Source organism: Osmerus eperlanus, chromosome 16 (assembly GCF_963692335.1).
Source record: "Osmerus eperlanus chromosome 16, fOsmEpe2.1, whole genome shotgun sequence".
In the NCBI taxonomy this organism is placed as follows: domain Eukaryota; kingdom Metazoa; phylum Chordata; class Actinopteri; order Osmeriformes; family Osmeridae; genus Osmerus; species Osmerus eperlanus.
In genome coordinates, this window is record NC_085033.1 from 14,843,038 (window position 1) to 14,859,487 (window position 16,450).

The 16,450-nt window shown below is 50.2% G+C and overlaps 1 protein-coding gene across 1 annotated transcript; it reads right to left on the minus strand.

Moving 5' to 3' along the window:
- Positions 1–1,737: 1,737 nt before the first annotated feature.
- On the minus strand, positions 1,738–3,054 carry LOC134036604 (adiponectin-like). Its single transcript, XM_062481601.1, has 3 exons — positions 2,874–3,054; positions 2,490–2,795; positions 1,738–2,317 (listed from the first exon to the last, which is right to left on the minus strand). Exons 1-3 carry the CDS (start codon positions 3,052–3,054, stop codon positions 1,788–1,790), a joined length of 1,017 nt encoding a protein of 338 aa, XP_062337585.1. The 3' UTR covers positions 1,738–1,787.
- Positions 3,055–16,450: the final 13,396 nt, after the last annotated feature.

Below are 16,450 nucleotides of genomic sequence, written 5' to 3' on the forward strand. Positions count from 1 at the left end.
TACTCCTGTGGTCTTAAAACTATTTGTAAGGAACTGTCCTTGAACCATGAGTGTAGCCTTTACTTTTAATATGTAGGCCTATTCTTTAAGATGGATGGATGTTCCGTGATTAATGACGTCTTAAATCGTTGCAATGTCCTTAATTCACACCAGATGGCAGTGTTGAGCTTGCCATTAATATATATATATATTGAGGCAAAAAGACGAAAAGACGAGGAAAGCCGCACAGCTCTCCAGGAATGGCGGTGTGGCAGCAAGGTGCTAGCAAGGTGCTATATATATTAATGGCAAGATATATATATATAATCTATGCCCATTACTCCCCACCTACTACTTCCTGGTCCAGTCGAGTCCAAATGAAAAGTCTGGTGGCTACTTTGACCCCAAGTAAAAAAAAAAGTTTAATAACGGCTTTGCTGAATTGTCAGTAGCACCTACCTACCTATGTTCTCTGATTAGTCAAATATTTTCAAAGTAAGCTTTTTTGAGCAGCTTGAATTTAGTTCTATTTGAATTCCTAAAGCTTTTTTTTTGCGGGGGGATCTGAATTTTACTGTTCAAATTGACCAACCTGAAAATCTGTCCCTTTAATTTGTCTTTATTTATTTCTATTTTTTACATTGAAATAAATTCATATTTCATATTTAAATTTCAATATGAAGTTAATTTAGTCATTTAGCAGACACTCTTATCCAGAGCGACTTACAGTAAGTACAGGGACATTCCCCGAGGCAAGTAGGGTGAAGTGCCTTGCCCAAGGACACAACGTCATTTGGCACGGCCGGGAATCAAACGGCAACCTTCAGATTACTAGCCCGATTCCCTAACCGCTCAGCCACCTGACGCCCTATTATAGTATTCAATGCCTGTCATTGATTTGCTTCCATGTATGATGGAGTTGAGTTATGATCAACCCCTTCCTCCTCCGGACCCCCCCCCCCCCCCACCACCACCACAAAAATATCACAGTGGAATTAGGGCATCGCTGGACCAACAGACTGCCCCCCTCCTGGGACATGGAAGAGGAGGAAGTGACACGAGCTGAGCCACAGGAACCTGCTGTGGTCCAAACGTCCATAACTCAGCATGGACAGTGCTTTAACCACAAATGAGTAACGATTGAGTTAGTTTACGCTCAGAGTACAATCCATTCAGGTTTGATGTGCTTTATTTGATTATATGTGAGCCAGACAGCTAGGCTTTAGCTATCCACAACTCAATGTTACATGGACCATTCTTTAATTAACACAAAATAATAAAATATATGCCTGAAATTGCTTATAGAGCAAGTACATTTACATTTATTCATTTAGCAGACGCTCTTATCCAGAGCGACTTAGAGTAAGTACAGGGACATTCTCCCCGAGGCAAGTAGGGTGAAGTGCCTTGCCCAAGGACACAACGTCATTTGACACAGCCGGGAATCGAACCAACAACCTTCAGATTACTAGCCCGATTCCCTAACCACTCAGCCACCTGACTCCCTTATAGAGCAAGTAGCAGCCTAACTAAAATTTGGCATCAAATCCACTTTGTATTTTAAATTAAAGCATGAAAGAAGGTATGGCACAACCTGCCATGCACATCTGTCTGCAGTGTATATCCTAGCAGTGTCCATAAAACACTGTATGGGCAAAGCCTTCTGTCCCAGCCAGGGGGCAGTTAGCTACAGGTCTCTCTGGGAGGCCTCATACCCCCTGCCCCTCTCCTTCTAACCCCTCAACCCTTCTCCCCCAGTCCTCCTCAGCCTCTCCCCTTCTCCCTCCTGGCGCCGCCCCCCAGCTCGTCTAGGCCCCGCCCACATCGGGGTAAAGCAGGAAGCCGGAGAAGGTGGAGTCGTTGGTGTTGTCGGCATAGACGCCCCCGAACGCTCCCGCCTCCCCGTACACCTGCAGCCACACCTCGTCTCCGCCCGCCAGACGCATCGCCACGGCGCCCGACGCCTGGTCCACGTTGCCGTGGTGATACTGGTCGTAGGTGAACAGGACCGGCTTGTCGTTGCGGTACAGGGCGACGCGGACGTCCCGGGTGTACACGGTCAGGTGGTAGTCGAAGAAATACACCCCGGGGATGAGGCACCGGAACTTTCCGCTGGCGTCGTCATAGTGACGCTGCTCGTTGAGGAAGAGCTTGTTGAAGCGGATGGGCAGGTTGCCGTCGGGTACAGGGTCGGTTAGACCCACGCTGAAGGCGGAGTGATACGCGAGGGCGCTCTCACCCGGTGCACCTTTCAGACCGGGGTTGCCTTGGAAACCACGCGGGCCTGGGGTTCCATCGTCACCTTTCACCCCTGGCTCGCCCTTGTCGCCGGGTTCACCTAGCAACACAGGAAGTCAGGCTTAGGCCGAACATGAACAGCTAGATCTGAATCAGGAACTGTACTCGTGCATTCTAAAGTGTCACTTGGTCGCAGCAGCTGATTGGCTGACAGGCGATTCTAGATGGACCCTATTGGCCTGCCGGCAGCTGTTCCAGAAGCTTCCGTGTACCTGCGTCTCCTTTGTGTCCTCGAGGCCCGTCGTGTCCATCCCTCCCGTCCCTGCCGGGGTGACCGCTGTGGCCAGGCGTCCCTGGAACTCCTCCCACCCACATGGTGCAGGGGCGGGCCTCCCCTGCTCCTGGGGCCTCCGGCTCTGACACCTCTTGCTCCTCCCCAGCCACCTCCTCCTCTACTGGCTCTGCTTCCTCCTTCTCCTCCTCCACCTCCTCCTCTACTGGCTCTGCTTCCTCCTTCACCTCCTCCTCTACTGGCTCTGCTTCCTCCACCTCCTCCTCCTCTACTGATTCATCCTCCTCCTTCTCCTCCTCCACTGGCTCTGCCTCCTGCTCTTCCCCAGCCACCTCCTCTGCCACCTCCTCCTCTTCAGAAGGACCAGTCTGCTCCTCCCCAGCCACCTCCTCTGCCACCTCCTCTTCTTCAGAAGGACCAGTCTGCTCCTCCTCTGCCACCTCCTTCTCTTCAGAAGGACCAGTCTGCTCCTCCTCTGCCACCTCCTCTAAAACTGCTCCTTCCTCTGACGCTTCTCCAGCCTCCTCCTCTGCCACCTCCTCCATATTCTCCTCTCCACCCGCCTCCCCTACCACCTTCTCCACCTCCTCACCGGCTGTCTCCTCCTCTTCTTCTCCCCCCACCTCCTTCTCTTCATCTACTCCCACCTCCTCCTTCTCTCCTTCTCTCCCCACCTCTTCCTTCTCGTCAGCCCTCACCCCACCCCCCTCTGGTCCCCCCAACACCTCTTCCTCCTCCCCCAGGACGGGGCTGGTTCTCCCCCTCTCCACCAGGAGGAGCAGCCCCAGCAGCAGAGCCCACCGCAGCTTCATGGCTCCCTCTGACCTTCAACCTGCGACCTTTCACCTCTGACACTGCAGGGAAAACAGCGACATGCATAGGATGACCAGAACTTGTTCTGCTGTCCTGCTGAAACCTGCAGCAGTTTTCGACGGGTTTGAATTCATTTGCAGCTAACTTCCAGACACATACACACACAACGAAAATCACACCATCGACTCCCTGATATGAAATTGGGAACATATTGTTCCTCTTTCACAATAAAGTTCGAAAAGTTCCAGAGGTCACGCTCCATTTGACCTTTTAAGAAGTTAACAGCTGTCCCCCTAATACATCAACATCACCTAACGTTATTGCACAGCAGAGGTCACATCCCATAATAAGGGAAGCAGTTTATGAGTTTGGAGCCGGGGGGATTTTACCTTGACGACACGTTCTTCGGTTGTCACTGTCCTCCGTAATCCTGTCCTGGGGGTGCAGGACAGACAGACAGGAAGATGGACAGGCTAGGAGACAGACTGACCGACTGACTAACTAGCTAGCTGGTTGGCTGGCTGGAAGGCAATGTGGTTAACAGACAGACAGGCAGCTAGCAGACAGACAGACAGACAGGCAGCAGGCATGCATGCATGCAGACAGACAGTGTTCCAGTGTTCCCTGGCTGGCAGTGTCCTTGAAGCCCGATCTTACTGACAGCTTGTCACACTATATTTATATCTGTGTATATTTGGGCCAGCTGATCTGGAAGGCGAGCGTGCTATAGGTTTACTGTCATACTGATATTCTCTCCTGCTCCATCTCATACATAATTAAACCTTTGCCGTCTCCTCAGCGCGGGACAAAGGAGACTCCAGATTACAATGAGAGTATCGTTCACTGTCTGAATCCATTATTTATTCTTCTTTATTTCCCCAGCAGGATCTGAGCCTCTGGGACCAGAGGAGGCTGCCTGGAAACACACTCATTCTTCATCTTTTAATTGACTGTTTCGAAAAACAAACATTTTGTAATTTCTTTTCTTCCTCCTCTCTCCTACAACTTGAACTGTGGAGAAAGTTTTGGTTCTCAGCTAATTGAGATGGACCGAAACAGACATGAAATAACCTGTTCCACGCTGGGAGATATCTACGCGGGTTTGAACATCTAGTTAGATGCGAGTCATTTTATAGCTAGGGAATGATACATTTTATAAAATGTTCTCAAGGACAATTAAATACTTTGACACTATTATGTGACTATGTTGTAGCAGAATGAAATTAAATAACCCAGTAATCCATTCCTGAAGTGTCCTGGTGTTCACCTGGGACTGCACTAACACTAAGCAACCACCGGGGGGTGCTGTTTCCCAATGTGAAAGTCACAGACGATTTCATAACATGGACATTAACTGTCCCCCTCCCCCTTTAAACTACCCCCCTCCCCCCCCCCCCCTCCCCCCACCATACTTGCCTCGGGGGGAATGTCCCTGTACTTACTGTAAGTCGCTCTGGATAAGAGCGCCTGCTAAATGATTAATTGTAAATGTCATGTCCACTTCCTGTTTTTGACGTGTTGGAGGGGCTGAACACAAAGCGAGAGCCCTCCCTCTTCCTGGAGGTGCGCTTCTGAGAAAAAAGCGCAGAGAGTGTTATCAACAAAAGGCCACTGTTGTTAGGAAAACTGTAAAAAAAATATACAAAAAAAGACAAAGGAAATATTCTGTCTGATGGTAATTATATTAATTATGTTGTGTTGTGTAGGCCAGAAGATGAATCTCACACACACAGACATACACACAAACACACTGACATACTCACACCAAACACACACACATACTCACAATCAACACACACAAACAAACACAGACCCAGACCAGCACCACACAGATAACAGTGGCCCAAAAACTAATGAGGTCATTTCTGCACCTCTAGAGTGATTTACGGCGGGAAAAATATGTGGTATTTCTCCAATCTTTCCGGCGCGTTGCGAGCGGAAGCCACACGGATCCTCATCTACAATAAAGAAACGTTTACTATACAGCTTCCAAGGCCTCTTAGATAACTGGACTCGAATGACAAGAAGGTATTTGTTGTCTGGAGTCATTCAGCGATTCCGTTTTCGTTTTGGGTGAGAGATTGTTGTTTGGAAGAGACTCACGCTGCCTGTGTGAAAACCTTGAAAGTCGTTGAGCTGGAATTCATCTTCTTTGGTCTAGCGGTAGATGTTTAAGATCGTAAGTGGACGGGTGGTTTGATAGCCTTTACCCACCTCAAATCACCTGTAGTTTCTGATGTTAGGACTTTTTGAGTGTTAGCTTCTCCTGAGACTTTGGGGAACACGGAGGAATTGAGTTTCGTGCCAACGGAGTTTCAGGGTTTCAAACTTTTATCAAACCTGCTGAACTGGCCACATTTTGAGGCAACAGTTTAACTGTAATCATTTAGACACGGTCAAAGAGGTGTGCGGGCGTGTTTTTCGTTCGTTTTTTGCTATGAGGAGAATCTGGTTAGCTCCGGTAAGAACGGCAACAAAGTACAGCCTGCTGTTCGCTCATTGGCTATGAAGTTAGAGCGTCCGATCAGCATAGAAGAAACCGCAGCTCTTCACGAACAGGTACAGTCGATACATTTTTTATGTGAACAGATAATTTATTCTGGATCGTTAAATTCAAATTTCATAATATTGGATATATGACAAGTCCAGTTTCATAACACAAGCTTTATTACAACTCCAATTTCCTGATCGAAGATATTTTGCATGTTAAAAAGTTGTCATATAGGCTAATGGATCAGATAGGCCTAAATAGCGTTTATCGTTTGTCGCCAACTCCCCCTTGCTCGCACTCCATGAAACCTCAGAAGAGTGAAATCTCTCATAAAACCAGAGCGGTTTTAATACCGGGAGACAAGGACGTTTTTGGAGGTGGAGGGAGAGGGGGGGATGACGAGAAAGGGATAGAAATGGGAGGGAGAGAGATAAAATATGTTTGGTGAATAAGGTTGGGGCGTTTTGGCTGTGGTGAAGTTTTGGGTAGTGTGAGGGTGGTGAGGTTTGGGGTAGTTGTACGGGGGGGAGCTGAGAGAGGGTTGGGAGGTTGTGTGGGGTGAGGTGAAGGTCGGTAGGAGCCCCCCCCCCCATAGATGACAGTGGATGACATTGTGACACTGCAGATTCTGCTGCAGAACAGGAAGAAGCTGGAGGAAATACACATCTCCCCTGCCAGTACATCTCTGCACCGTCAGACCTTTTAATAATGTGTAGAGGGGGGGGGGGGGGAGGGGGGAGGAGGGAGGGGGAACAGTGGAGAGAGAGAGGAGGTGGGAGAGAAGGGAAAGGAGAGAAGTGTGGAAAGAGAGTGGGGGTGGAAGAGAAGGTGGAAGAGAGGGAGGAGAGAGGAGAGAGGGGTAATGAGGAAGGAGAGGCGAGGGGAGAGATGTGGAGGGAGGGGAGGGTGGGTTAGCAGGAGGATAGGTGGTGGAGGTGCTTTTTGCCACTGTAGATGTGAGAGCCTCTTCAGGTGTAGAGGAAGGTAGACGACACCTGCTGGGGGAGATAATGGCTTCAGTCATGAAAGAACCCTCTTTTGGTCACAGGCCAGACCAGACCAGACTGCAGATCGCATGTCTGGTGTAAACCTTCTTGACTGTGGAGAGACTGAATGTGGAACACTTATCTCAGCACCTCTCCACATGAACACACTCCTTCAGATTACTGCCTGATTGGTGGTCTGACATGGAGAGCAGAAAAGAGCCATACAAACGTAGATAGTCTTAACATTCAGACTCTTCTCCTCTTCTCTCCTCTCTACCTCTCCCAACCTCCTCTCCACCTCCTCTCTTATCCCCTCCTCTCCACCTCCTCTCTTCCCCACCTCCTCTCCCCTCCTCTCCACCTCCTCTCTTCCCCACCTCCTCTCCCCTCCTCTCCACCTCCTCTCCCCTCCTCTCCACCTCCTCTCTTCCCCACCTCCTCTCCCCTCCTCTCCACCTCCTCTCTTCCCCACCTCCTCTCCCCTCCTCCCCACCTCCTCTCTTCCCCACCTCCTCTCCACCTCCTCTCTTCCCCACCTCCTCTCCCCTCCTCTCCACCTCCTCTCTTCCCCACCTCCTCTCCCCTCCTCCCCACCTCCTCTCTTCCCCACCTCCTCTCCTCTCCTCTCCACCTCCTCTCTTCCCCACCTCCTCTCCCCTCCTCTCCACCTCCTCTCTTCCCCACCTTCTCTCTTCTCCTCTCCTCTCCACCTCTTCTCCTCCCCACCTCTCCAGAGGGAGAACCCAGAGGAAGTTCTTGCAGTGAGTGTGTGTGTGTGAGACAAAGAGAGAGAAAGGGAAAGCGAGGATTGTGCAGTTTAGAAACAGCTGAATAAGAATTTCTCCCCGTTGTAATTCTCTCTTTAGTCCATTCTGATGACACGGCCCAATATCAATGTTCCCGTCAGTTGAAAAGGCAGTTAGTGTAAATGATGTCTTAAATCCCACGGCCCGGTTCCCCCTCCTGATTACCTCCCATGAGGAGGATGAGTCTGGGGCTCAGGGCTGTTGTGTAATCCAAAACAAACATACCCAAACACAGCAGCTGAATATCAACCTTTAAATGTTCCCCTGCGGTATTTACATTTAGTCATTTAGCAGACGCTCTTATCCAGAGCGACTTACAGTAAGTACAGGGACATTCTCCCGAGGCAAGTAGGGTGAAGTGCCTTGCCCAAGGACACAACGTCAGTTGGCATGACCGGGAATCGAACTGGCAACCTTCGGATTACTAGTCCGACTCCCTCACCGCTCACCTGACTCCGGTATCTCAACATCTCCTGTTAGTAGACAGTGTGTGTGTGTAAGCATTGTGCATTTAAGTGTGTGTTAGAAGTAAGTGTGTGTTAGAAGTGTGTGTGAGTTAGACGTGTGTGTGTGTGTAAGAACTATTTGTTTAGAAGTGGTGTTCAGTTAGTGTTGGCTGATCAGTCACATTGATCTGTACCCCAGGACCAGCTTGCCGGGTGGGGTTAGGGAGAGCGGATCGTTCAGGGTCAGCTGGAGGCGAGACAGAAGAGAGCCGTCTTACCTCATGATGGTTCAGTTTCTAGTCTCTGCTTTAGAGGACGCTAATAAGAAGTGGAAATCAATGTAAATCAGTTCTGCATGAACTGTGTTCCCCTAAACTCCTGAGGGCACCTGTGCAGACCTGAGCTGGGAGGAAGTGTTTAGGAAGCATTTTATATATTATTTTCAACCTTTCAGAACATTTGTTTCAAAACTTTAGCAAAAATAAAGACAATGTGAACCTTTTTTGAATATATTTTCTTTGCCTTTCAAAACTTTTTTTTCAAAACTGTTTTTCCAAACCTTTTTATTTAGTTTTGTTTTTTCGAAACTTGGCAGGTTAACTACCTGGCTAGCTGACTTGCCGTGCTGGCTGGAGTGAGAGAGAGGGGGAGAGAAAGAGAGAGAGAGGGAGAGAGAGGGGGAGAAAGGGAGAGAGAGAGAGAGAGAGAGAGAGAGAGAGGGGGAGAAAGGGAGAGAGAGAGGGAGAGAGAGAGGGAGAGAGAGAGAGAGAGAGAGAGGGAGAGAGGGAGAGAGGGAGAGAGGGAGAGAGGGAGAGAGGGAGAGAGGGAGAGAGAGAGGGAGAGAGAGAGAGAGAGAGAGAGGGAGAGAGGGAGAGAGGGAGAGAGAGAGAGAGAGAGAGAGAGAGAGGGGGAGAAAGGGAGAGAGAGAGAGAAGGAGAGAGAGGGAGAGAGAGGGGGAGAAAGGGAGAGAGAGAGAGAGAGAGAGGGAGAGAGAGGAGCCCTGTCCTCACAGCTGTATCGGCTCACATCCCATAATAATAAAACCCATCTCTCGCTGTCAAGCCCGCGCTTTCAATAGACAGAACAGCTTACGAAGGAGAATGGCCTTATTAGCTTTGCTTGCTGAATGAGGCAAAAAGAGAGGGGAAAAAATAAACACAAAACAAAAAAAACACAAGACAAAGAATGAAGGATTGATAAATTAAGCTTAATGAATCCAGACTGCCTCTTAGCTAATTATTTTTGGAATTTTAATTACACTTGAATACACACCCGAGAGGTCAATAAACAATCGTTTCTATTCAGACTCGACGGCCGGGTCTTTGTGATGTGCCGGCCTGTGAACGGCTCGGGTACTTATCTGTCAATGAAGTCCTTTCCCAGCATGCCATGCAGGGACGCCATCCATCCATAATCCCAGGATGAGGAGGTCCCCCTATTGTTCCAGTCTCCCCAGGGCCCTGACTGTGGTCACATGACCACCAGGTCCGCATAGTGTCCTGGGGGCGGGGGGGGGCGGAGGCGGAGAGGTGATGGCGTGCTCTTCTCCATGTGGCGTTGATGATTGGTGTTGGCTCTCTCTCTGTGTGTGTTCAGAGTACGGTTGTGGTCTCACTGCTGGTCTCTCCTCCTCCTCCTTCTCCTCCTCCTGCTCTCTTCTCTCCCCTTCCCCACACTCTTCTTCTCCCCTCTCTTTTTCTCATCCTCCCCTCCTCCTCTCCTCCTCTGCTCTCTGAGAGAGACAGAGAGAGAGAGAGAGGTAGGGAGGGATTGAGGGCATTGTGATGTGATAACTTCATGGGTGGAAAACACAGTTCAATACAATCCACCGTTGGTCAATCATCTTGTGTAAATACTGCTGGGCCTTTTGACCACGTTATCTCCACCGCAATGTCAATTAGGGCCTGGTCGGCCCACAAGGGAACTGAAATCAAATGCTCTCAATTACACATCATTTAAATCCATTCGCGACCCCGCTCAATGTCACTGACCCCCAGAGTGAAAACAACACTTAAATCACCAAGAAGCCACGCCAGTATGTGAACGGCACAATCATTCGAAGTGGAGAGAGAGCGAGAGAGAGGGGAGAGAGAGGGGAGAGAGAGAGAGTGAGGAGGGAGGTTGAGAGAGAGAGAGGAGAGAAGGAGAGAGAGAAAGAGAGTGAGGAGGGAGGCTGAGAGAGAAAGAAAGATAAAAGAATGAACAAACAATGGACAAAATACCAATTTCAGAAAAAATCCTTGAACAGATAAACATCAGCTCTTTGTCGTCCGAGGTGTGTAGTGATCTACAGAGCTGAACAAAGACACACAGAACCTCTCCCACAACCAGCAGCCACGGTGACCTCTGACCCCCAGTGACTCAAACAGAGGCCAAGCAGCAGCAAGATATAATAAGTGTGGAGAGCAGAACATACATGTGTGTGTGTGGGTGTGTGTGTGTGTCTGCAGGGCTGAGGCCCTCTGGGGACTGATTGATCCCTGAGTACGTCTGAAGAACCCTGGTTTCCCGGACGACTGTGTGTGCTGCCGTCTGGACGTACTCAGACCGGGACCGAGTGTAGAGCTGGACGGGCTCTCGGAGGTAATGATCCCCACATCATGAGTGTGTGTGTTGGTTTCTGTGCTGCACTTCAGCTGGTGTCCCTTGAATGCTCCCTCAGAGCCCTGCTGTGCTGACCTGTGGTCATGTGACCTGTAGTCATGTGACCCGTGGTCATGTGACCTGTGGCTGCCCCTGGGCCTGGTTACTTTCTTTGAGGTCCTTAGAGGGGACACCCCATCCTCCCTCCCCCCCCCCCCCCCCCCCCAACCCAGCGCCCTGGTCTCTTCCCTTTCCTCCCATAGGAGAACATCTCCATAACCCATACAGTTAGAAAGGGACCTGGGAACCCTTGGCTATTATCAAGGAGCCGGTGGCCGAAATTAGCTTGGGGAGTTATTGGGTAATCCAAGTACATGGGAAAGCCAATCTGAGAGCGCATGCTAGCTGAGCAGGTGCAGCTGGGTCACTCGTCAATATTGCTTCCTCTTGCACGTGTCACCTCTCCCCGGGACCATCTCTGTTTTCAGACACGAATCGAGCGTCCAGAGACTCCCAGGATCCAGTTTACAATCATGTTCGCATGGATTTGACTGTAAACGTCTCCTTTTTTATTTGTTTTGTTTGATTACTTGCTCCTGAAACTGCCAATTCTGACGGGAGAAAAAGGGTGAGGGAGCAAGATGGAGATTGTGAGAGGAAAGAAGATGTTGGAGGGAAGGAAAGAAAAGGGGGGGATGGAGAGAGAGGGGGAGGAATGGAGGATGAACACAGATATCCAGGGTACACTGAATTGGCTCGTGTCAGTTTAAGCCTGGTATCCACAGGGAGCCTGGGTGTCCTCTCTCCAGCCACGGGATCACCCGAGCCCCCAGAAGTCCTCCAGTCCTCCGCCCGCCTCCGGGGGTGCCGCTAGGGCTTCTGGGCCCCCTGGCTGGTTTGTACTCCAGGCCCCAAAATCAGGAAAGTCTGTGGTTCTGCTTGGCCCCTGTCTGAGTCAGGGCCCTTAGAATGATACTGATCTTTTCAGAATCAGAATCAGAATGGGTTTATTCGCCATGAAAGTTTGCACAGACAAGGAATTTGCTTTGGCAGGAAGGTGCAAACAATAAACATATAGGAATCTAAAATTTAAATATGAGGACTAACTATACTAAGGGTACATAACTAGCAATACTGAGTGGAATTAGATTAAAATAAACTATATAATAAAATATAAAATATAAGGTGCAGTAATTTACAATATAAAAATACAAAAAATACAAATATTATAAAAAATACAAATGGTACAGGATTGTATTGTCCAGTGCAAAAAGCAGTGTGTTTTAAGGGCATTAAGTCATGAAGTCAGTGTGAACCCTTGGCCTTGTTGAAGAGGCCAACAGCGGAAGGGAAGAAACAGTTTTTGTGGCGTGTGGTATTGGTCCTGATGGACCGCAGCCTTCTGCCGGAGGGGAGTGACTGAAACAGGGAGTGACCAGGGTGGGAGGAGTCGGCCACAATCTTCCTTGCTCGCCTCAGGGTCCTCGAGGTGTGCAGGTCCTTGAGGGCAGGCAGATTGCAGCCAATCACCTTCTCAGCAGTGCAGATGATACGCTGCAGTCTGCTCTTGTCCTTGACAGTGGCAGCAGCGTACCAGATGGTGATGGAGGAGGTGAGGATGGACTCAATGATGGCTGTGTAGAAGTGCACCATCATTGTCTTTGGCAGGTTGAATTTCTTCAGCTGCCGTAGGAAGTACATCCTCTGTTGTGCTTTCTTGGTGAGGGAGCTGATGTTCAGTTCCCACTTGAGGTCCTGGGAGAGGATAGTGCCCAGGAAGCGGAAGGACTCCACAGTGTTCTCTCCGTTACTCTGCCCCTGCCTGCATCACTCTCTCTGACTCCTGCCCCTGCCTGCATCACTCTCTCTGACTCCTGCCCCTGCCTGCATCACTCTCTCTGACTCACTCCTGCCCCTGCCTGCATCACTCTCTCTGACTCACTCCTGCCCCTGCCTGCATCACTCTCTCTGACTCACTCCTGCCCCTGCCTGCATCACTCTCTCTGACTCACTCCTGCCCCTGCCTGCATCACTCTCTCTGACTCACTCCTGCCCCTGCCTGCATCACTCTCTCTGACTCACTCCTGCCCCTGCCTGCATCCTCTCTCTGACTCACTCTGCCCCTGCCTGCATCACTCTCTCTGACTCCTGCCCCTGCCTGCATCACTCTCTCTGACTCACTCCTGCCCCTGCCTGCATCACTCTCTCTGACTCACTCCTGCCCCTGCCTGCATCACTCTCTCTGACTCCTGCCCCTGCCTGCATCACTCTCTCTGACTCACTCCTGCCCCTGCCTGCATCACTCTCTCTGACTCCTGCCCCTGCCTGCATCACTCTCTCTGACTCACTCCTGCCCCTGCCTGCATCACTCTCTCTGACTCACTCCTGCCCCTGCCTGCATCACTCTCTCTGACTCCTGCCCCTGCCTGCATCACTCTCTCTGACATCACTCCTGCCCCTGCCTGCATCACTCTCTCTGACTCACTCCTTCACGTTTCACATAGGATTCATTTATCAGACGCTTTGATCCAAGAGACGTACATGTAGTGCATGTGGACAGCAGGGTTAGGGTTAGTGCAGGGTTAGGGTTAGTGCAGGGTTAGGGTTAGTGCAGGGTTAGGGTTAGTGCAGGGTTAGGGTTAGTGCATGTGGACAGTGGGTCAGAGCAGAATTGCAGGATCAGAAGTGCGTAGTTCTGTGTTTTGGTGGTCAAGGAACTTATCTGTATTACCAGACCCAGTTCAAAGCACATCATTCAATCATCATACTTGTTCTTCCTTTACGGAAAACCCCAAAACTTTTTTTTCAATTAAGTAGTATTCATTTTGGGGTTCTGTAACTTTGTTTTGCCTTGCGGAACAACAGCATATAAAGTAGAGCAGGTCTGGTGATCTGTGAGATAAAGAGGGAAGGGTTGTGCTTTATAAACTGGGAGAAAGAGAAAGATTAATGTTGGACCTTTAATTTAGTTTTGAAATGTTTATCTACCTGAGGGAATGAATTCACACTTTTTCCTTTACTCTCCCTCGCTCTCACCCTCCAGTACTCCCCCTCTCTTTCTTGCTCTCTCTCCATTCCTCCCTCCCTTACCCTTTTTTTTTTTTGTGTGTGTGTGTGTGTGTGTAAACAAACTTGCCATCTGGAACAATGCTGTCAACCTCTAGGATCCTGACAATTGACGTTCCCGCAGCAACGGACACCTTAATTGTTGTCAGGGAGCTGCCTCCCGTTGTCTGGGAGGAGCCGGGCGGTGGCCATAAATCTAACACCCCTCTGTCTCCATGCCGACAAACCAACTGCCGCTTCCTGGAGACCCCCAGACCTCTGTCTCTAGAACAGCTGACCATAACTCTGGCTGGTACACTTCTACTGGTGGTGGTCCGGTGTCTTCAGCTGAACCAACATTCCGCCACTTTGTGGGTGTGTGTGTGTGTGTGTGTGTAGGAGGAGGAGAGGGGGTGAGGGAGAGAAGGAAAGAGAGGGAGAGCAAGAAAGGGAGAGAGAGAAGGGCAGAGAGAGGTGGGAGGAAGAGGGAGAGAGAAGGGGAGAGGGGGGAGAGAGACAGAGAGGGGGGGAGAGAGAGAGGTAGGAGGGAGAGAGAGGTAGGAGAGAGAGGGAGGGAGAGGGAGAGAGAGGTAGGAGAGAGAGGGAGGGAGAGGGAGAGAGAGGTAGGAGAGAGAGGTAGGGAGAGGGAGAGAGAGGTAGGAGAGAGAGGGAGAGGGAGAGAGAGGTAGGAGGGAGAGGGAGAGAGAGGTAGGAGAGAGAGGGAGGGAGAGGGAGAGAGAGGTAGGAGAGAGAGGGAGGGAGAGGGAGAGAGAGGTAGGAGAGAGAGGTAGGGAGAGGGAGAGAGAGGTAGGAGGGTTTAAGCAGCTTTCTGTCCCGTCTCGTCAGGATCACAGTCATGTGACGTGTCCACACGGAGCTGGCGTCTCGGAACAGGTACAGCAGCCACGGACTGCTACACACACACACACACACACACAGACATATACAAACACACACACCCCAAAGTCACAGCCAACTACCATCAAAACACACTTACACACACACAGACATATACACACTTACACACACCTGCAGGCAGTGTCGACCTTTGACCCCGTCCACCTTGATTTTCCCCGCCTTGGTCGCAGTTGCAGCGGCAACTTCTAACAACTCCATTAATCTCTCAGCTCATCTGTCAGACTCGAGGAGGGAGCGTGTGTGTGATGGTGTGTGCCTGTGACTCTGAGTGTGTGTGTGTGTGACTCTGTGTGTGTGTGTGACTGTGTGTGTGACTGTGTGTGTGTGTGACTGTGTGTGTGTGTGTGACTGTGTGTGTGTGTGACTGTGTGTGTGACTGTGTGTGTGTGTGACTGTGTGTGTGTGTGTGACTGTGTGTGTGTGTGACTGTGTGTGTGTGTGTGACTGTGTGTGTGTGACTGTGTGTGTGTGTGACTCTGTGTGTGTGTGTGTGACTGTGTGTGTGACTCTGTGTGTGTGTGTGTGACTGTGTGTGTGACTCTGTGTGTGTGTGTGACTGTGTGTGTGTGTGACTGTGTGTGTGTGTGACTGTGTGTGTGTGTGAGCCAAGAGTCACCCAAGTCCTGGGAACACAGCCCCCCCCTCCCCTTTTCAAGGACAAGGATCATAGTTCCAGCTGTACAGAACCCTTTCCACTTTCAGCTTTGTTATTACTGATGGACAGATAGATACGAACCCCTCTCTATAACCCTATCACTCTTTCTCTGCCTCTCTCTTCCTCTATCCCTCTCTCTCTGCCTCTCTCTTCCTCTATCACTCTCTCTCTGCCTCTCTCTTCCTCTATCACTCTCTCTCTCTTCCTCTATCACTCTCTCTCTGCCTCTCTCTTCCTCTATCACTCTCTCTCTGCCTCTCTCTTCCTCTCAGCCGGCGCTGCCTCTCCCACCAAGCAAGAAAATAAAGAAAATGAGTAAAAGAACCAAATCTAAAGGGAGGAGGGTAAGAGTTATACAGAACTTCACATAATACAAGAATGACTGTCTTGATGATGCTCTGCCACTCAGTATGAGTGAGAGCTGTTCCTAGAATTTCACTTTCCAAACCACAGTACTTTCTAAAACATTATAAACTGCAAACAACTTTCGAACTTAGGAAACTGTTTTTTAAGTGCTCTACTTTTCTTTCAAAACTCCAGATGTCAAAAAAGGCAGAGGGAGCGAGGCACTGGAAGGCCTCAAGCAGGAAGGAGACAGGGGAAACATTGAGGGAGGGAGGGAGGGAGGGAGAGGGGGAGGGAGGGGGGAGGGAGAGAGGGAGAGGGAGAGAGAGAGAGGGAGAGGGAGAGCGGCGTTGAGGAGGATCTGTATAGAGGTGATTGATGGTGAGCGGGCGCCATCCTGTCAGTCAGCACAACCCACCAGAGTCATCTGAAGGACTGGTACAGGAGGAGGAGGAGGGGAGAGGAGGAGGAGGAGGAGGGGAGAGGAGGAGGAGGAGGAGGGGAGAGGAGGAGGAGGAGGAGGGGAGAGGAGGAGGAGGAGGGGAGAGGAGGAGGAGGAGGAGGGGAGAGGAGGAGGAGCGGAAGGGAGGAGGGAGTAGAGGATGAGAGGAAGAGGAGGAGGAGGAGAAAGAGAAGGATGAGAGACTAATGAGAAATACTTATTATATTTTTCTTTCTCCCTCCCTCTATATATCCATCGCAGCCAATCCATCCATCTACTAGTGACAAGTTGGCAAAAAGCAATGTGATGGAGTAGCAGTGATGGATGTGCGGAAGGAGCAGTCGAAGAATTCCAGAAAGCTCGGGACTAACTGGAAGGGTCAGGGATTAAACACAGGACCCGGTCCGAGGC

What these genes read in the sequence shown, in the direction of transcription:
- LOC134036604 (XM_062481601.1), bottom strand. Translation starts at nt 3,054, where the DNA reads ATGGAGGAGGTGGCAGAGGAGGAGGCTGGAGAAGCGTCAGAGGAAGGA. An exon ending in GGCTGGGGAGGAGCAGACTG is followed by an intron (nt 2,796 to 2,873) that starts GTCCTTCTGAAG and finishes AGGAGGAGAAGG; the next exon opens with AGGAGGATGAATCAGTAGAG. An exon ending in AGGACACAAAGGAGACGCAG is followed by an intron (nt 2,318 to 2,489) that starts GTACACGGAAGC and finishes CTGTGTTGCTAG; the next exon opens with GTGAACCCGGCGACAAGGGC.